General features: G+C 30.2%; 2 protein-coding genes across 2 annotated transcripts; both read right to left on the minus strand.

Moving 5' to 3' along the window:
- Positions 1-470: 470 nt before the first annotated feature.
- On the minus strand, positions 471-2361 carry LOC107950367 (COBRA-like protein 4). Its single transcript, XM_016885212.2, has 5 exons — positions 2133-2361; positions 1603-2059; positions 1389-1536; positions 1034-1311; positions 471-953 (listed from the first exon to the last, which is right to left on the minus strand). Exons 1-5 carry the CDS (start codon positions 2253-2255, stop codon positions 667-669), a joined length of 1293 nt encoding a protein of 430 aa, XP_016740701.2. The 5' UTR covers positions 2256-2361; the 3' UTR covers positions 471-666.
- Positions 2362-4029: 1668 nt separating this feature from the next.
- LOC107950374 (F-box/kelch-repeat protein At5g15710) lies at positions 4030-6309 on the minus strand. The gene is given in 3 exon segments (XM_041075779.1): positions 4030-5539; positions 5541-5900; positions 6148-6309. Coding segments are annotated over 2 exon segments (1299 nt in total). The 5' UTR covers positions 5705-5900; positions 6148-6309; the 3' UTR covers positions 4030-4404.
- Between the last annotated feature and the right edge of the window lie 16240 nt (positions 6310-22549).

Below are 22549 nucleotides of genomic sequence, written 5' to 3' on the forward strand. Positions count from 1 at the left end.
GTGCTTGTATTTAATGAATGTATATATCTAATTTAATGAATGTACTTAGAGTAAATATATCTATTAGTCATGCATGTACTTAACTAGGATACATGAATGTGTTGAAACCATTAATCATTTACAATTACTATATAAATAATTGTATGTAACGAAGCACGGCAAGAAAATGTGAAAAAAGACAATTTAATACAAAAGTGAATCAATTTCTTTCCTAAAAGTTCTTTCTCTTGCACATCCTTTCAACCGATTATGTTTCTACTAGCTACAAACCTCAGTTGATTAAAAGCTATTGGAGCTGGCATTCTGTTGACGATAGTTTTTGTAGCAATATAACTCTGTGCATAGACTAATAGGACTGTAGTGCATTAAAGATTGGAGATTATTAATCTTAAGAATGAGAATCAGAAGTCTTGTTGAAAGTCAGATAGAGAAAATTAGATAAATCTGATACAGTAAATCAAACGCATACATTAAAATGAATGTACTAACTAAAATTTATTTATTATTAGACAAAATAGTTTTATGTTTCAAATATACAGTAACACTGTTCTTAAAATCACCTCACCTAATTGCTATTTTATTCTCGCATATCTCCTTAAATTTACTACAGTAATTAATATTTTCAGAATCCAAAACTTTCATACTCCATGGGAGTATATATAACAATCACCAAACAGTGACCAACAAGAAAACCATAGCAGCAATGGCTGTCAAACCGGAGAATAGTTGTTGATGGGGGGCAGAATTTGGTAGAAAAGGGTAAGTATCAGGTGGTGGCAGCATGCATTCATCGCCATTGAAATACACTTTCCTTGGAAAGGCCCATCCTTGCTTTAAAGTGAAGGTATCTTTATCTTTTCGAAGAAGCACCTCCGATTGAACATTCCCAAATGGCCCAGCTTCCATTAATAGGTCATTGTAGAACTTCATGCCATAGAACATCCCCGTATCATCTGCATGCGCATAAGCCAATTTATTATCTGATAACATACTGAGAAATGTAAAAAAAAAAAAAAAAAGATCATGTACTCACTGATTGATTCGTAGGGAACGAGGGGCTTGTAATCAAAGCTGAAAACTTGTGTTACATCGTTAAGATTAGGGTGCTGAACAGCGAGACTCCACAGTGTATAGTTCATCCTATAGTTGAAGTTGATAATGGAGACCTTAACACGCCAGTATTCCTTGTAGTTGACCTTCACGTGCCAATGCACCCGAACCGGGCACATATGGTGCGTGCATTGAAGCAATGGGGTATTGTCTTTCCGTGGAGTGTTAACGCCAGCCCTTTTAAGAACCTTGGAGCCACTCCTACATCATTAATCATCGTAAGATTTCGATGCTCATGCTGAGTTAAGGTATCGGAAATATCGGAAATAGCGGCTTACTTGACACAGCTGTTTTTGTTCTGGCATCCACAAGCACAAGTTGGGCAAGGAGTGATGGTTTCATTGTAGAAAGATGAGAAAGAGACGCAACAACTCGGATTTTTTCGAGCTAGGAACTGCGAGTAAGTGCAGGTCACATTCCATGTCACTGCATCGTACATAAAACATGTCAATCTAATTGCAACTATGGTTAAAATATTAGATTAGGACTTACTGAGAGCCTGAGTCTTTCTGCGGCGATCCTGGGTGAGAAAAGTGGTGGAAGGGACAACTTTCGCCGGACCGCAAGTATATCCTGGTCCGGGACCGAGCAACGTAAAATTCTTCGGAAGCTTCACCGTCTTGTTCGAAGTACCAGCCATTCCAACACTGATTTGGAAAGCTGAGACCGCAGATTGAGGATCTATACCCCATGCTGGAAGCACACCACCTTTGCAACAATTGGAGTATTGTTGATTATAAGGAACACCAGGGAGCAAGTCTACAACAGTGGGTGTTTTCTTGCAACAATGAGGTACATTTCCTTTGAACTTGGAGCAGTCACCTTGTTCAGTAGTTTGAGCTCCATTCATGGACCATATCACTTCTTTCTTAGCCCATGTCCACCCCAAGGTCCAACCAGGACTCATTATGTGCCGATACATTTGAAAATTGTTCATCGTCACAACAGCCTGCAAAAATGTTATTAGCATCATCATAAAGCTCAGATATTGAAACCCTTATCTATAATTTACTCTTACTTACCACGTAGCCATCGGGTGTCCAAGAAACAATATCCCATTTGATTGTTAAGTTTCCATTTGGATCCAAAGGATCATAAGCAGCTGCAACTACAAAAAGGAACAAAGCCGAGATGACAAATCTCATGATCTACACTGGCTGGTGGCAAATAGCAGGAACCAAATTCTGAATATAAGCAATTTTTTTGGAGTTAGGAGGATGAGTTACCAACTGGTTGTTAAGTACTTGCACTATGTCTTATGGTTATTTATATAGTTAGATAAAATGCTAAGCTTTCCAAATCTTAAAGCAACTGCTAGGTTTAAGACAAAGCAGGAGACTAAAAGAGTTGTCTGAGCATAACATCTCAACTTATTGAGGGTGACTTTGTAAGATTTTTTTAACAACATTGAAGTGGTATAGGTAAGAAATCAAGTTCAAGTTGAGGTCAACATAATAACATATGAAAAAGTAATTACCAACTAGCATCATAGTATAATGACAACAAGTCCTAAGCTTTTGAATCAAAACTATACCCTTCATTTATGTAATGTTGCTGTCAATCCTTCAATTCTTTTTTCACCTCACATACTAATATTAATTGTGCATATATATTATTTTTTGTACAAATGAAATCAAAGAAATGACTATTGAAAAGCTTTGATTTAATAATAAGGAAAAAAAAAAGGAAGAAGAAAAATCATAAAGATGTGAGGAGATTTCAAAGTTTTGGAGTGATTTTTACACATATTAAAGTTTCAAAATTGCAAGTAACGATGAGTCATCGTTTGTGAAAGAAGCAAAAGTGAATCATAAGAATTTGCCACCTAGTGCAAAATCTACAGCTTTACGTTCATGTTTTTAAAAGGAAATGAAAGCAATTTTAATATTCAGCCTGTTGGCATGATGATAAAAGTGTTCAACCATTTAAAGTGTGACTTAAGTTCAAGTTATGCTAATCACATTATTGTTAAATATTTTTAAAGGGATGGAAAAAATAAATAAATTTGTTTACCTTTTTTTTTTGTTAAATTTAAATTGAGTGATTCTTTCTCATAGAAAAGGCAAACTGCAACTAAAGTCACTAAACTATTAGTAAGTTTATATTTTGATCATTCAATTTCAAAAAGTTACAAAATGATCATTGAACTATTTGAAAGTTTTCATTTAAGTTGCTAGGTTGTTGAGTTTTAAAAAGAAAAGTCAGCTAGTGAGCTCCAAACAATGATTTGACGATCAGTAGAGTAGATTAGTACCCATCAATGATTAGGAGAGCATGTCTTAGATCCAAGTCAATCTAACGGTCAATGTCAAAGATCGAAGAAAAAAGTTGTTTGAATTTCAGTTTACAAATTTGTGACATTTAAAGTTGTTTCATGGAAAAACTTGAACCATTAAAAAGAAAGGGAAGAAGAACTTTCAATCAGTGCAAATAATGTGAACAAAGAAAACTATACAACATCAATTTTAACAACTCAGTAATTTAAATGAAAATTTTCAAATAGCTTAATAGTCTTTTTGTAACTTTTTAAAGTAAAGTGGCCAAAATATAAACTTACTAATAATTTAATGACCTTGAGTGTAATTTACCATAAAAATATCAAACTTTTTTTTCGATAAAGAATATTTTTGTTTTGGGTGGAAAAACAATTGGGCCTTTGGATTAATTAATCATTACTATGGGTTAACTAAACAAAACCAATTGGGACAGAGGGGTCCAAACAGTAGAAAAAAGAAACTTAAAAATAGATGGCCCAGACGCTCTAACCAACTGAGCTAATAGGCCACTGTTGACATTGTCTTCATGTTACATATAAGATTTCAAGACATCACCCAACTCAATTTTCTAAGTAATACCTAGACTGTTCACATCAATGACCAGCTTTTTGCACATTAAGTATAGACTATTTAAAAGAGTTCCTGCATCAATAAAAGGGACGAAAATCTTTCTACAAAAAATGAAAATGTGTACAAGCTGTCTGTGGTGAAGAATCAGCCATCAGGATATATAGACCATTAGGCAAGGAATTAAAATGATACTATGAAATCAAACTTCCTATGTGCCATATATTAACTAAGAGCTCAAGTGCAAAATCATCTCTTACAATTCCTCTCTAATATATAATCCCATGATATGCACACCTTCAAGAAGCCCAGGGCCTCATCTACTCATCAAAGTACATTTCTGCCAGGTGTCGATATGCATCATCGAGTTCCAAATGGAATCAAAACATAACCACTTGATGCACAATCCCTTTCTTACAAAAGAAAGATTTTCCTTGGGAAGATTTTCAGCTCATTGGATGGAGGCGTCAAATCTTGGCTCATAGAAACAAACTTGACTATTGAATGACTGAAGAGCACAGCCGGCAATCCATGACCAAACCTTCTTATCCACGTCATAAAGAAGGCCCTTCCCTTGGTTCCAAGATGTGAAGCAGATAAGATTATCCTGTCCAAAGCACTCGAATCTCTCGGCTGATAGCCTCAATAAAGCTCGAAAATACTTGGGTGGCATTCTACTTATCTCTACCCACAAAATCTTAGCATGATCCAATTCCCAAATTCTCATACTCTGTAAAGTACTATAGAGACCAATTCTTCCAACCAGAAACAGGCGCTTGTGTGTCCCAGCAACCAAGTAACCATCTAACAAAGATCTAGGGAACTTTGCTGGAATATGTTCCCAATATCCCAAGTCCAGTCGATACATCATCAAGCCAAGTGGTGAAAGGGTTTCCAAGTATAACCTGGAGTCACAATACGCCATCTTCGAGGAGCAAAGATTAACTGCAGGCATTATCTGGTGAACTGTCCACTTATCAATCTTTGAATCGTAAACTTCAGTGGGGAGTGACCTATCACCATAAATATCGCTAGTCGCTATAACTTTAAACGATTTGTCAGTTCGATCCACAACCATAATCAACTGTCTTTGCTGGTCATAGTTCATGCTTGGAAGTGTTCTCCAAGTTTGCGTAAGAGGATTACACACTAAAGTTCTAAATGTTAGACCATCGAGTCCAGAAAAGCAAACTAGACCACCCGAAGAGCCAACCAACCAGAAGGCCCACTGAGGCAAAAAATTGAAGGGAATTCGATACCATGTTTTTAATGGCAGGCTAAACACGGAGCATTGTGGAGTCTGTGAGTTCTTCCAAAATGTAAGCAAACATGGCCCATGTGATGGCACTCGTGACTGAAACTTAAGAAAACTATGATCTTGCAGTATCAAATTCCATCTTTTACAAACTGAACGAAGCCGAAATATCATAAATGGGGGAACCCTTGCTAAAATCTCATTCAGTAAGTCCTCAGGCAACATTGCCCATATGTTATCTTCCATTTGAACATCAGGATGAACCACCTTACCAAATGTAGCAACTGTTTCCTCATCTAAACCCCGTGGTTTAGTCTTTATCACTTCTGCCTAGAGGACTAGTGTTCCTCGACCCTACACGACCGGATGGGCTTGTATTCCTCGACCCACCACCCCTTATAGGCGACACTTGTTTGTGACAGTTCTCATCATCACGGAAAGCCCCAGAACCGGATACTCCAGACCCAGATTCAGATGATATCCCAGAACCAGCCATAGCTATTAAACATCCAAAACCCTAATCAACCTAACGTTTCTGGTACTATCAGAGCTTAACATCCAAAGAACCAAGCTCATCCATAGCTTTTAACTATTGAAACCCTAAGCAACCCAATGTTGTTTCTCTATCTAAAGACCATCCCGAATGCCCAAATGCAAGTTCTTTTTCACACCAAAAGATCCTAGCTTTCAAGCTGAAAACAATGAAACGAAGAACCAAAGAGCAAATAAATAAAAAAACCTAATTAATACAATAAATTTCAGAACAATACCAGCACAATACTTCAAGAAAAAAAAAACCCCAACTTTTAATCAGATCTAGGCATGATAATCCTGCAAACTGAAGACTATGATACCAAAGAATGATGTAAACATTGGGGTTCAATAATGGGATGAACATGAAAATAAAAATTGAATCTTGGAGATAGAACATTACCTTACATTCAAAGAACTAATCTGACTTTTTTACTTGGTCAGAAGTGGGGGAGAAGTAAAATCCTGGCATGAATTGAACCTAAGTTGAAGAGTCAGAGTCAGGATTTCTTGCATTGGTTTTTTCTAAGTTGTTTTGTCAATATATGAGAAAAGTAAAATAAAAATTCAAAGATGGACTTTGAAGTGAAGAAATGGAGGCCCAATGTAGTCCTTGAATGTCCACAAAAGACGATACTTGACACAGCAACGAACTTGGAATTGATTGGTCAATGGCTTCCTTCAATTGTACTGATTAGGATTAAACCATGGCAACCTTAACTATCGAAAAAAAAATTATTAACTGAAAGAGGTTGCTGATGGTAGTTTTTCCTGTTCTTGCAGATATGGTAAGTGGGTCTTAACACCCAAAACTATGCCGTTTACAATTTTTTGTTTTCACAAGGAAAAATACATTCCAACTCCCTTCAACCCTTTTAATTATCAGTTATTTCGAAGCTAAACTCGCACGAAATTGATTCGTCGAAGATAAATTCGTTTATTTGGGATGTGAAGAGACTCTCAAAAAGTTTTATTTCTTGCTGATTTACGTTCATCACCAAAAATGGTAATCAAACTACACATGCAATGGCATCGAAGGGGATGCTTAGGCAAGAGGAGGCTTTCTGGGTAGAAGATGTGTTGTCACTGACCTTGAATTGTGCTGCAATCGATTGTCGATGTATGGACCAACCTTGATCAACATGGTCAATTCATTTCTCTACAATTCTTCTTCTGTTATTGAATGCTATTTTTCTTTTCGGTCTTTTAAGGTTTTTGTTTCCAATCTCTTTTTCTCAATAAATTCAGTCCACTATTATTATTATTCAAAAAAAACGCTAAGGGAAAATTCAATTGTTCAAAAAAATAAAAATATAGGGACTAGTTTTAACAAATGAAAAATATAAAAAAACTAAGTTAAAAGATATGGAGAAAGGAAGCTAGAAAACAATGGGAGAAGCAGAAAAGAATCGAAACTAAAGAAAAAAAAAAGAAAGTTAAAAAAACATAAAAGAAAAAAATTTAAATTACTCAAAATGAAAAAATATGGAGACCAATTGTATAATTTAACCTAAATTTTTTGTTTGAAATGATAATTTAACGTGCCACGTCAGCTTACCGTTACACCGTTAATGATAATTAACAACTTAGTGACTAAAATATAATATGAAGTAAACAAAAGTGACTATTTTGACAGTTTACCAAAATTTTAAACATAAATAACTTAACATATTATAATGTTGTATATATTATTCAAGATATAAATTTCATAACATATAAAAATAATATAATATAATCTATTAAAACGAACCAAATCAAGTGAAACTCTAATCTTAAAAGTTGGAGCTCAAAAAAAGCTCATATTTAAAAATATATATAATTTTTTTATCCAAATATGTATTCAAGCTTAATATTTTTATCTGGACTCTATCAATTTTTGAATAGGACCTTGACATAATTGCCTTTCAACTGCAACATGGTGAATAATTGGATGAGTAAAAATAGAATGTAAGCAAAAATTATTTACATAGTTAAAAAAAAAAACTTTTTTACGTTACGTGATCTTATTTAGGGAGTAATTCACTATCAATTTGCAATACAAAATGTGACTTGAGATCAATTCACACACTAAATAGTAACCTCACTTTTATACATCAATCTAAGATCACTCTCCCCACTAAGATTTTCCTCTTAAAAGTTTAACAACAAGCTGAACATGAACTCAGTTTGCTCACAAGGTAAATGCACTAAAATATGTTCCTAACAATGAATAGATAAGTGCACTCTAAATCATACAAAAACAAGTAAACGAGCCTTATTTAAATAGACGTTATTATCTTGCAATTCAATCAATGCATACCTATCTTTCTTTGAATTGTGCTTAATAAGTGTTGGCCCGAACAATTTTTAAGACATATACAAAGTGTTTGGAAGAAATGGTTAAGGGAGACACTTTTTCAATCACTGCGATAAACAAAAACAAAATAAGGGATACAAAGTTTGTTTACGCAGTTCGATTTTCTTACATTTACGGAGCCTAACTTAGTGAGAAGTATCCATTGTCTTCAAACCTTACAATAAGTGACTCTAAATCTATCATACCTTAGTGACAATTTCCTCACTTTTGTACCTTTGAAGATTAGAACCCTCATCATTAAATTCACCCTTGCAAATTTAGCCGGTAAAACAAATGCACTCTCACAAATAATATTTTTCACTTAAACAAATTAAATGCTCTAAATCCTAGGTACAATAATCTATACAAGTCCCTTAATTATATAAAATATTTCAAGACTTGCTAATATTAAAAAGATCCTTCATAGTCCCTAATAAATAGCATCTAAATAAATTAGATACAATATAATAATAGCAAACAATGTAAACAAGGACTCTAGATGACATCCAATCCTATCCAAGGGATTTGATAAGTATGATCCAATCCTTAAAATAAGTTTCTTCAAATGATATGGTTTCACTGATGGGCTAGATACATTCCATAATATCAACACAACCCAAATATCAGTTTAATAAATTACCAATAACTCAAATATGAAAATAGTCCAGTCTATCGCAGTTGGTCAAGAAATGGGCACTCACACGAGCACTTCTTCTATCTTTCCATATTTTTCAATAATCCCCTCTTTGACAATTTGTTGAACAAAACTTATACAGCACAAAAACTATATCATTAAGTAACCTTAACTTCCCTCAGCATATTCTTCTTAATTCCAAAAACTTAATCATCAATGCCAAGTTTGAATTTTACATTAATAATAAGCTAACCATAATTACAATCAAGTAAGCTAATGAAACAAAGAAACTCCCTCCATCACCAGTAACTCCCCCATACTCTCAATAAGGAATAAAATATGCTGAGACTAGATTTCTTTAAAGTACAATTACACATTAAGTCTTCAAAAGACTTCATGCTTAATTAATATTCAACGTAATTCAATTCATTAAATGACTATTAAGAATCTAAAGAAATAAACCAAGATTTTGGTAAACTAATATAATTTAATTGTAATGTGAGTTGCAACTGACATTGCATTCGACATGTAAAATTGATTAGTCGAAAATGCTAGACTTAATTAAGCAATGAAATAAAGTGAAAGTGTAGTTAAAAACAGTGAAGATTTTGAGCAAAATGATGGAAATCAAAGGTAGTGGCAGATGGGTTTTAAGTTGAATGTTATCACCGTACAGTTGCAAAGGTTAGCAAAATGATTTAATGATTTATTCTCCCTCAAGCAGCACTGAAAACAATTCATTTGTCTTCACATGGCGACTATAGTTTTACTTTTTTGACTGTCCGAACTACTATTATCAAAAACTTTTGTTGTTTGTCGATTCCGTCCTGCAATATTATTTTTAACTCCCCCTCAAAGTTGGACGCCCACTAAAAGGACTGCCACTCATCAAATTGTAATCTTTTCCAATAAAGTGTTTTGCTTCAAATAATCTAAATACAAAAGAAAAAGCAAAGGGTGGTATAAAATAGCCAAGAAACTAAGAATTTCTCATCATGGTCAAAGCAAGTCATGTTGATTTAATCCACTCAACTTTTCCCCATTTTCTTTATAATTAAGTTGTTAATTAAGCAATTGTTACTATCAATATATACATCACTAGCAAACAAAAGCAAAACATGCAAAGGAACAGAAAAGGAGATAAATCAATAATGGAATTAGAGTCCCCTAGCTAGCTGCCATGGAGGATCTCATGGTGTCCTCAAGAGGGGAATCGAAATAAAAGCACTCATTTTCCCTTAGAATCTTTGGTCCTTTGATTCAAGATATGTATCAAGTTCCCTATCTGATTTGGGGCTATATGTATATATTTTTCCAAGGTGGAGACTTGAGAATTATTTCTTCAATCATTTTGGAGTTTGAAATGAAGAAAAGAAAAAATAAAGGTTATTTGCAAGCAAAATGCTGGCACCTGGTGCAGGTGCTGGAGGAGTGCTATGGGTTTTTGGCTTTGTTACCATGACACTAGTGCATATTTGTAGATATGTTTAAGCATTGTTTGTTTCTTTGTGGTCTGAACATGCCCTTGCCAGCCACCCATTTTTGCCTGCCCCAGAATTAGTCCAACTTTTGTTCTACACTTTTTTGCCTCAATATATAGGGCCATTGAGGACCATTGCTTTTCCATTTTGTTTCTTGTTTTTAATTTTTTATCGACCCCTATGAATTCGAATTTAGATGTAATTGACAAGAATGGCCACTGAAGACTAACTTTTATTGTCATTCATACTCTAATAATTTCAATTGTTATACTTTCAAAACTTATTTAGAGATCAGTTTTGCACGTTATTATCAAATTTACCATCAAATCAAATCTTGTCTAAAAGAACTTTCTTAACCCATCGTTAACAAATCTCAAACTTAAACCAACATCTGATTACATATTTAGTAAAAAAGGAGCTAATTAACTTTGTAGAGACACTAATTAATTGATTGATTGTAAAAATTGTGATCCAGTCCAAGGAAGGTTCAACATTTTCGGCTTTCAAATGAATGTTATCACAAAGGAAAAGAAATGAAAGGTGATGACATTGCTGTTTTACAATTGAATGGTTGTCAGTTTGTATGTCTCTTTTTATATATATATTTTAATCGAAAGATAAGGGAATCCATTCCAACTTCGACTTTCCTTTTCTCCAAATTCATCGTAAAAAGCCTAAAAGGTAAAATAAAAAAGACCAAGTAAAGAAAAAAGCTCGCTTTACCTTAGCCATGGTGCACAATTTCTTGAATTCAAACTACAATTATTATATTATATGCTAAGAGGGACGAATCTTTGGAGATCAGTTTCACATTTTTTATGAAAATATAAATGCTAGGTGACTTAACAATGTGTTTGGGTGTTCCGATGTTACTTTTACGGAAAAATATCGTAGAGGTTTTTATATTAAAAATTAGTTTCATTTTGTCTTTTTTATTCAGGAAATGGGTAAATTAAACTTTATACGTTAAATTAAAGAGAAAATTAATTATTCTGTTAAAAACTGTATCTATTTCTACGGTTAAAAATTTATCCCTTTACGTCAGCATGAGATACGCATGACACGTTATGTGTCACTATCTTGTTATTTCATCAACCACAATAGTTTTTAATAGTACAAATGGATGAAATTTTTAACTGTAGAAACCAATTTGCTCTTTGATCTAACATACATAAACTAATTTGTCCATTTTTTGAGTATAGGGGACAAAATACAATCGACTCCTAGTATTATGATTTCCATGATACTTTTATATTAATTTTACTTTTTACTTTTTTATTATTTTAGTTAATTTTATTTCTTAAATAGTAATAAAATAACTTATTTTAGCTAAACAATTATATATGCTAGATTATGACAGACTTACGATTTAGGTGAAAAAATATTTAAAATAGACTTTAATTGAAATGGTAAAGTTGAGTTTATGCATGCAATAATGAGTTTAGTACTGATTGTATTGTTGAAAGTTTCTTGGACTAATATATTATATATGATGATTTGATTTTATGGTTCGTACTTGTGTAGATGATTTTCCAAGTATTATTAATAATTTTTTTATAATAATTAATATCCATTTTTGGAATTTAAAATTATTTAATTGTGTAGTTACAATATATGCTACTAAAAAAAAGGAATTACAATGTAATTACATTCTGTCAGCCAAGCACGTTTAGGAAATTAGAGTTTATTGTAATTACAATACTTTCTTAGTAATTACAATTTCATCCAGTTACTATATGATATCAGAACATGCCCTTAATGACAAGGCTAAAGTTATCCAAATTTATTCTGGTCTAGGTTCAAAGATATGATTGGTTATGGTTATAAACATTCAAATATGTATTATTTATATTTGCAGTTGTTATTGTATTTAAGAATAATGACAAATTTAGCTTTTAATATTTACTATTTTTGTCACTTTAACCCTAATTCTTATTTTTAGGCTATTTGAACTGATAAAATTTGAATGGTGTTAGCATTGAAGGTCGTGTGGCACTCTATAGATTTGTTGAATACTTATTTAGTAATAGATCTGATCATGGATTGGGTCATCCGATTCGAAGGTCAATCTGAAAAGTGGGATGATTTGGACAAAAATATAGGCTCGAAAAATGAGTTTGAGAAAAAAATGGGGCCCTTTTTTAAACAGACCGAGCCTCGAGTAAGCTTTTTTGGCCTTGGGTTGGGCCCGAATTAACAAAAAAAAAACTTGCTCTTTCCATTGTTTTGGTGCTGTTTTGTCACTATTTTGCTACCGTTTCGCTATTATATTGTTACTTTTATTGTTATTGTTTGAATTAGTCGGGCTAACATTTTTATTTGGGTCGAGTTTAAGCAAAATTGTAGACCCATTTTTCAGATCAAGTCAAGCCTAAAATTATGTTGAGGCTCAACCTAGCCTAACCCATAACTACATCTATTTAGTAATTATTTTGAAATTTTAAGAAATTTATGAATTTAACAAATTCATTCTCTTCTATACTTTTCAAATATATATTGCATTAAAACTTAACTAATTTATTCATAATATATGAATTTAATTCTTACCATTTATAAAAAATAAAAATAAAAATTCAAAATTTTAAATTTTAAATTTTAAATTCATGTTGTCAAATATGGCATAAAGGGATCTGATTAGCACGATCTATGAAGATTGGAAGAGAAAGTGAAATAAGCAGTTATAAAAAAAAAATGATTAGAGCTGTTGATAAATTGAACTAAGTTAAACTAGAATCGGATCCTACAACATATTCATAAATTGGCATGTTCAAATACCCTGTTTACTATTTTTTTTAAAAATAAAATATCTTAAAATTAAATTTGAGCCTTTAGGACGAGCCAACTGAACCTTTTCGTAAACTCTAAGGTTTTTTCATGTTTCCTCAAAATTAGTAAATAAAAAATTATTATATTTTTAATATACAGTAATTCTTAGATGGGCACCGTGTTTTCTTTTCTTAAGTTTAATATATATATTAAAATTTAATTTGAATTTTTTATGAAAATAAAATGAAATAATAAAAAAATAACAATTAAGAATCAGACAACCTTAAATAACTTAAAGAATAAACCATCAACAAAACAGAATTTTACACTCTTTTTTAATTTGATACCTAAATTTTTTTTTAAGGTTTAGTTTGGTACGTAAATTTATTAAATATTATATAAATTACGCAAAGCACAAACAATGTTAATTTTTTTTGTTATGCTACAAAAATATTGTCAATATTAGAGGAAATTCATGTTAAAAAAATAGATATTAAGCTATACTTAACGAATTAATATTAAATAAGAAAAAGAAATTAAAATCCCAAATTAAAAGAAATTCATTATTTCCAACTAATAAAATGAATAAATAATTAAAACCAAAAGTAATTTAACATATAAATTACAAAAAAAAAATATCATCTGTCAAATATCGATCATACATTAATTATTTTTGCTACTTCATAAAAAAATAACATTGTTAGTATATTGAAGTAATTTGTAAAACGTTTGACAAGTATCAAATTAAACAAAAAAAGATTAGGTACCAAATTAGAAAAAAAGAGTCAACTTTAGATACTAAATTGGACCCTAAAAAGTTTAAGTGCCAACTTAAAAAGAATATCAAATTTAGGTACTAAAATAAGAAAAAATGTTAAATTTAAGTACCAAATGTTATATTAAACCTAAAGAAACTGATAATAATAATTAAAAGAGATGGAATGAAGTTTGAATATGGTATCTTGGCCTTGACTTATTATTTATTTTTAAAAAAGCAAAAATCATTAAAGAACTATGGTTAATTAAACAACTTTATTATCCACAAATTAACAACTTAATACAAATACGTAAGCACATGTAAATTAACTTATCTGCGTGCTTGCTACTCATGTCTTAATCAAATTCGCAACATCAACCAATTAATTAAGCAGACAATTGACTGATTCTTTCTCACCATTAAAATTTTGTTACCATATTAACTATTATCAAATCATTAATTTATTAGTCCGTCGAGTTTTGATAAATATTTTATATGAGTTAACATATAAGCGAGTCCTTGATGAGTACACATAAAATGAGTTTGTCTATACATGATGCAAACTCATTTTAAGTATACATGTATTAAAGATGTTAAGGTAGGATACGTGTCGTCATACATAGAAATTTATCTAACATATCACATTTATGAATAATGATTGTATTGTATAAATACATAAAATTAACCCATCTAAAGAGATACATAGAAAAATATTCAACAAATTTATTAAATTAATCACTATATAATTAGGAAATGAGCGTATTGAGAATTTGTAAGCATACATATATTAAACATGATATTAACAAAAAATTAACTCATCACAAACAAATATTTAATGTAGGGTTAAAACGTAATTTTAGGGTAAATTTTAAAATAGTCACTTTTGTTTATTTCAGGTACATTTTAGTCATTTATGTTTGAAATGTTACGTTTTAGTTATTTACGTTATCAAGTTGTAACATTTTACTCACTGAGCGGTTAATTGTTGTTAACGGTGTGACGAAAAGCTGACGTGGCACATTAAATCATCATTTCAAACAAAAATTTTAGGTTAATTTATACAATTAGCCCCCCTTTTCTTGTTTTGAGTAATTTTTTTTCTTTTATGTCTTTTAACTTCTTTTTTTTTTATTTTCCATACTCTTCTGTTTTTCCCTCTGTTTTCCTCCCTTCTTCATTCCTTTTAACGTGATTTTTCTATGTTTTCCATTTGTTAAAACTAACCCCTATATTTTTATTTTTTTGGACAATTTAATTTTTCGAGTGAGGCGAGCTTGTGGACTAGTTTTAAAAAATGAAAAATATAGAAAAACTACATAAAAAGAAATAAAGAAAAGAGGAAACAAGAGAGAGAAGCATAAGAGAATGAAAAATAAAGAAAAAATTGCTCAAAATAAAAAAAATATAGGGACCGATGTATAATTTAACCTAAAATTTTCGTTTGAAATGATAATTTAACGTGCCATGTCATCTTTCCATTACACCGTTAATGACAATTAATGACTCAGTGACTAAAATGTTATAATATGACAACATAAGTGACTAAGACGTAACATTTCAAACATAAGTGATTAAAATGTAACCTGAGTTAATCAAAAGTAACTATTTTGATAGTTTACCTGTAATTTTATCCTATTATTAATTTACAATATCATAAATTTTAGAAAAAAATTAATTGATAATTTTATCATTTTTGAGAGATTGAGATATTTCCTTACTTCTTTTCTTCCGACTCCACTCGAACGGGACAAAAATTCATTATAAATATAAAAATTATAAAAAACACAAAATACCCAATAATTAAAAACTAAACCTATATTTAACAATCAAATTTTTTTTTTCATACCTATTAAGAATATGTACTTATGAAATCTATAAAAACTAATGAAATTAGGATACATGATATACTGTAGATGTGCTTAGCTGATATCATTACACGTGTTTATGACTTTAAAACCATCCACCTTAACGGCCCATGATCATTCAAGGCATATTTTGGTGCAAATCAACGGCTAATTTTAGCCACGAGCACTAGCTAAACATTTTGGTTTATCTCCAAATCATCACCTCATCCTTTATTGGTTCGATTGCAATTATAGACTCCTGTTTTTCCATCTTTAGTGATTATGCTTAACCACATGTTTAAACCTTTTACAAATTAGTCTATACTCCCATTAATAAATCGTATTTTACTCTTAATTTTTCGTTACTTAAAGGAGAGAAGGAAAGGAATTAGAGAAAAAAATTGGTAAAAAAAACCTCTTTAGTCCCTTTTAATTTTGATATTGAGCAAATAGACCTTTCTCAGAAAGAAAACAAAGCAATTTGGCTCCTATTAATTTCAAAAGTAAGCAACTAATGACAATTAATCACAACGTGCACTTTTTCCATTAATTTATCTCACTTTTGATTGGTATAATAACAAATTTAACCTTCAATGTTTATAAATTATGTCACTTTGGTCCTGATTTTAAAAAATTCAACAAATTTAACCCTTATTGGATATCAACAAATTTAGAGTCAAGACCAATTTAATAGAATATGTAAATAATAAGAGCTAAATTTGTTGAATTTTTTAGAATTATGACAAAATTGACAGAATATTTAAACATTTAGGGCTATTATCCCAATCAAAATTATATGAATTTTTTATGTATGCATATTTTGACATGTATGTGTATATGTATACTGTTTAGATTTTTATTTTATTCCATGTTTTAATTATTATTTTTAAATTATTTTTGTGTTGTGTTGCATACATAATGTTTCGTAATGCTTTGATTTTAACATAAAATCATTTACGTAAGTTTTTAAAATATAATCTTTTATAGAATTAAAGTATTATCCATAGTCGTTATGGTTCATAAATGCAAATTCTTTCAATGTTCGTAATTATCCTTGCCAACAATATCATTTCCCAGTGCATCTAAAGGATTAGATATGCACATCCATTCACAGACCAATTTTATGTTTTGTACTTGATTGGTTTTCAAATTTTCATTTTATTTTACTTGTAAGGAATATTATTTGATGCAGAGAGTCTCATGTATAATTATTGAATAATAATATGATAAATTATCATTAAATAAAATAAAAAATTATAGAGGACTTACAAATAAACACCGATAATTTTATTTAAACGTAAATAAATACTTATTAATAATAACTATTAGAAATAAATATCTATAATTCTTGGATTTATGATTTAGGGTCTTGGATTTACAATTTTAGTATTTATTTATAAGTAATTATTATTTTATTATACTTAAATAAAGTTATTAGTATTTATCTATAAGTTCTTCACTATTTTTTTGCTCTGTCTAATGATAATGTATTATGTTATTGTTCATTAATAGCGCGACTATGCATAAAATATTCTCCATAATTCTTAAATAATACACCAACTTGAAAAGCAACAATCGCTTGGGAAAAAATGGTGTAAAAAGGAATAAAAATGACGAAGGTGTTAGGTGATGATTGGAATATTATTTTTTGTCAATTAATTTCTAGAAATTTAGTATCTTTAAATTTAAAAATTTAATTAATTCATTTAATTATGACTGAAAATAAGTATTGGGAATCAAATATATATTGTTTTAACTAGTCATTAGTGTTGTGATAAATAGCTTGTATTATGTAAGTCCTTATAAATATCAAGTCTCGTGTTTAAATTTAGACAACCACTTTCTTTTACCTTTGATAAAAAAGAAAGCATGTATTGAAAATAAAATTTCAAATACACATACGTCAAATATGATTTTTTTTTGTACAATTATAAAATTGTTGATACAAAAAGGCCACGAGAAGGTTGATATGGTCATCATGTGAATGTTAGGAAAGGATTAGATATAAGAGAAAAGATTTTAAAGTTACTGGGAAAAGAGTGTTTTAGCTTTATTCCTAGTTTCGATAAGCCTTTTAAGAGATTGTTTTTAACATATCACCCTTATATTGGTTCTAGACTATTTGGAATTTAGCTAACTTATGTTATCTTGTTGTTGTAGGTATGTTCCATCATATCCAGAGAACAAATATGCGTGGTGTGTAAATGAAAAATGTCATGTTTGTGTCAAGTGTGCTGTGTCATTGATTTGGGTTTCGAGATTTTGGATTAATAGGCATCTTAACTTACAAGGCCACATGTATGTAAAGTAAACTCACAAGATATAAACAGGACTCACGCCTACTCTTCCCTTAAAATTACAAACTATCAATATAGTCTCTTGAAAATTTTAAAATTATAAATTAATTTAATGGTAAAAAAATACTTTGACATTCTTAAAGATGAAAAAATGTAATTTAATTCTTTTAAAATTGTAAATTATATAGTTTTTGAAATTTAAAATTTAAAAATTAATTTTGAGTAAGATAAACTTTTGTATAACAAAAATATAATTAACATGATTGGTTAACTTTAAAACTAAATATCTATTTAAAATAGCAACAAATTAGAAAACAATAAAATTTCCAAAAACATATCATATTTAAAAATGGAGATTGGATTCAACAAAAATGTGACATAGGTTGCCTTAATGGGGTGCATAAATGAATGCTACAAAGTGACACTGAGGAACCTGAATATCCCTTGGAATAAAAATAAAATTGAATTTAAGAAATAAGGGGTTTCATTTGCATGAGTGATGAGTTGACAGGCTGAGCAATAGGGTAGTAGGGAGGTGCACTAGGCAGCCACGCGCGTTGGTTAACAAAGGACCCACAATTCAGACTATCATGCGCCTGCCTGCCTGTTTTTCAATTTTATTTTTATTCATATAAATTTGTCTGCTTAATCCTTTGATAAATCATTATTGTCCTCAAAGTAAAAGTTTTTGGACCGGTTAAATCAGGTACCCATCCGTGCATGACCCAAATCTTTTTTTCAGGGAAATGTCCCTCACTTGGCATCGCTATTCTTCCCAACATGCCCTTTTCCCCTTTCTTTTACATTACCCTTGCAGTTAATTAAATGCTTTTAATGAAAAAAAAGTGTTTTTGAAAAATGTCATGTTTTTTTGTTAATTTTAAATGTCTAATAATGTTAAAAGTAACAGTAAAAAGGTAGATAAATTTTATATGAAGTTTGTCTAACAATTCAATTGTAAGTTAAATTCTTATTCCCAAAGGGAAACTGAAATGAAAATTACAAATATTAGGTATCAAAATATCAACCAAACTATGATACAAGGTTTGCTCTCATAATCACAAGTGGTATGTTGCCATTAAAGCAAAGGCTTCAGCAGAGTAATGAATTAGCGTGTTGGCTCCATTACCTATACGTCCTTGATTGTCTCGAATAAGGGTAACAATACCAATTGTTGACGTATAAGAGAAAACGGCTACATCACAGTTAATCTTTAAAAGTACTTTCAGGATAGGAGTCCATGTTATAGATAGCTCAATGATAAGCTCGACTCAAGGAGGGGTTGTTGTGAAGAAATTCGAGTATCATTTGAAAGTTTCTTCCCAATTTTGAATTGATTTTTTTTCTTTTTCTTCAAAAATGACGGTATAATGAATCTTTTAAATCTCTCAACAAATATAAGTAATGATATTTGTAAAAATTATTTAAATAATATAATATAATAATACATAAGATATTCAAATAATCTAATAATTTCTAAAGGCAAAAAAGTTAAAAAAAAACATTTCAATCTCAATTTTTGCATTGAGAATAATATTTTAAATTTCAAAAATTAAGTTTTTAACATTACTTCTGAATTTAAAAAGTACTTTTAAGCTAATTAAGTATTAGTTTAATTGGCATGAATATTATTGTCAATACAGGAGAATGTGGGTTTCAATATGTTGAAAGCGTATTATCTTTCTATTTTAGAGTTGGAGAGAGGCTTTGAGTAGTTCTAGACATTATGTAAAAAAATAAAAAGTTAAAATATTTATTTTAGATATGATATTGAAAAGTAAAAAATAAATTAATTTGAAAATTTTAATATAGTGATATTTGTAAATAATATTTAAATAATTTGACATAACAATACATTATATTTAAAATAAATAAATATTTAATATAATGATTACATAAAATATAAATTTATTTAATTATTTTTTTAAATAATTAATATAAATAAAAACATTTTGATAATTTCACTTCAAAAAGTAAAATCCGAAAGCCACGAGCATCTAAATTTCATCTTTTGTATTTGAACTTTTCCATAATTATTTTGACCCCAAAAAGTTATGAATTTATTGAGGTATATTTTAAAAGTTAATATAATAAAAGGTTCGAGGACAAAGACGAGTGTGCTCAACTCTAGTTCATTGCGAGGAATAAAATGCTATTATGTATTAAATTGTTATATCAATAGCTTTCAATAGAAAAGACTTATTAGTGAGAGTATTCATCAATATATAGGAGCAAACCTAAAATAGTCTAATAAATGATTAAGTTTGAATCATAACTTATATTGAAAATTTATGGTTCATTTCTCACTTAATAAGATCTTATAAATACGTAATGATGAACCGAATTGTGTAAACATATCTTTGTACTTAATTGTTTTTATTTCTTATCCTTATTCTTTCTCGAATTACGATTAAATGACTAACCACTCAACAATTATAACAAAAAGAAACACTTCATTTCTCTTGTTAATTTTTCTAAGACAAAGCAATTAGGATAAAAAAAATAAATAAAAGGAAATTGAGCTTAGGGTCTTTGTCTAATTGGTGCCAACATTGGGAAAGCTAAAAATTCAACATATCACTACATGTACAATTTACGAAAAACAAGTACAACCGACATAAAATACATACTTCCTTTAATGGTCCTCAACTATGGCAACTTTATACTGTGAAACCCCTCCACTGAGAAAATTATTGAAAATGAAATTTAGAAAGAAAAAAAACTGAAATTAATAGAGAGAATTAAAGAAAAGGATAAACAAAGGACACGAGACAAGAAAAGAAAGAAGGGTCTATCTGTGTCTAATGAGATTGTTGACCATATACTCCACTCAACCCTCCTCACCATATCCCCATTTGCTTCCGTGGGATTTTGGTTTTGGAAGCTTTTGGATAATTAGATCTGAAAAAGTACATCTCTAATTCTCCTTAAATATTCTATTTGAAAGTATTAAATATAAGTATGTGTTTATGTGTGAAATTGGTAAAAAAGATAATACGAAAATGATAATGGTGATTCATTTTAATTGAGGTGGATCAGAGAGTCGTTGTGTTCCATGTTTAGGTGTCTCTATTATTATTCACAAGCTCAATACTAACATTTCTCTTAAACTTTGTAGTCACTTATCTCCATCAACTGAGGTATTCCCTTCCATGAAGGTTGGAGACAAAATCCTAATACAAGAACAATATATTTGATTATTGAAGGTTCAAGTCAGCTGTTCGAAAAAACTCCTCAACAATATCAAATATAAGTATGCACTGAACAAGAGTATATTTAATTTTTTTGTTTTGAGAATAATTAAAATCAAAGATTTGATGACATTAATATTAGAAAGAATTTTCCACCGTGAAGCTTTTCTTTTTGATTGCTTTTGGGTGATTGTTGTTTTGTTTGGGGCAAGAGTGGTGTATGTATGTACATATTTCGAAAGAGAAAAGTTAAAAAGGAAAGTGCTTTCACAAAAGGACTGTTGGACGTTTATTACTACTATTACACGTAAATATATATATACACAATTACTTGGAGTATCTGTCTCAGTAAAAAAGCATTAGTCTTTCAAAATAAAGATAGTAGGTATGGACTCAAAAGTCGTCCAAATTTCAACAGGTTCCTTCTATGTGCTCAATTCAAGTTGCCTTATATAGGACATTTTCCTGTATAAAAAGGTTAAAAAATTTAGGATTGAACATCAAGTTAAATTTCGATTTTGATCTTACAAGCAACTTGAGAATTAAATATATCTGTGTACATCTCAACTTACACTTAAGATTTTTCATTAAAGCAACCAATACCATATGTCATAGTCTTGTAAAGAGAGAAAAGTTTGGCAATTAAGAAACTATTTGCCTCTTTAAATATGTCATAAGTAGAACATCTTGGACCATATAGTAAGCCACTATTTATATATTTTTATATTAGTTTGCCCACCTATTTTCTGCAGTGCTTTCCATATATTTGATCTAAACATTGATTATGGTTGCCAACAGATATTTGATGGGTGTTGACACTTGAAATGAAAATCTTTTTATCTACTTAAGTGATTTAAGTAGGATTCATTAAAGTTTTTATTTTTATATATTTTGGGTGTTGCCGTTGAGATGTTGTAATTAATTAAGATAGTATTTGTTATATCTGCAGTGAAAAAATATCTATAAAACGGAAACACTTAAAAGAAAGTGCAATCAAAAGTATCTATATTGGATGAGAAGCATTTGAATAAAACCTGAATTCTAAAACATCCCCACTTTTAAAACTTTAAAAAGAAATTGGTTTAATTTTGTTGAATGCCCATTTCTTCCCCTTTTGCTTTCTTTAGCCAAAACATTGTCCCCAAATCAAAAATAATTGTACTCCCCACAAATACAAACTCCCCTCTCTTTGTCATGTAAATCATCTGAAAAATGATTATCCACAACACAAATTGCATTTCCTCTGTTTATGTATGTGGGAAAAGTTCAATGATGCGTATATATACATGCATGTGATGTGTTAGTAAACATGGTATAAGTACCATTTTCTATATGTGCATAAACATTATGTTTTTTTGAGTCTGATATGCACTCATCAATACATGATGTTTACATGATATTGATTCAAGTCAAAAAAGAACTAAGCTTTAAGTAATCTTCACTGTTCCTATTAAATTTGCAAGAGTGGGAGTGGGTCCATCTCAACTTTTTTCCATGTCTATAAG

The sequence above is a fragment of the Gossypium hirsutum genome, chromosome A08 (genome assembly GCF_007990345.1).
Source record: "Gossypium hirsutum isolate 1008001.06 chromosome A08, Gossypium_hirsutum_v2.1, whole genome shotgun sequence".
Taxonomy (NCBI): Eukaryota; Viridiplantae; Streptophyta; class Magnoliopsida; order Malvales; family Malvaceae; genus Gossypium; species Gossypium hirsutum.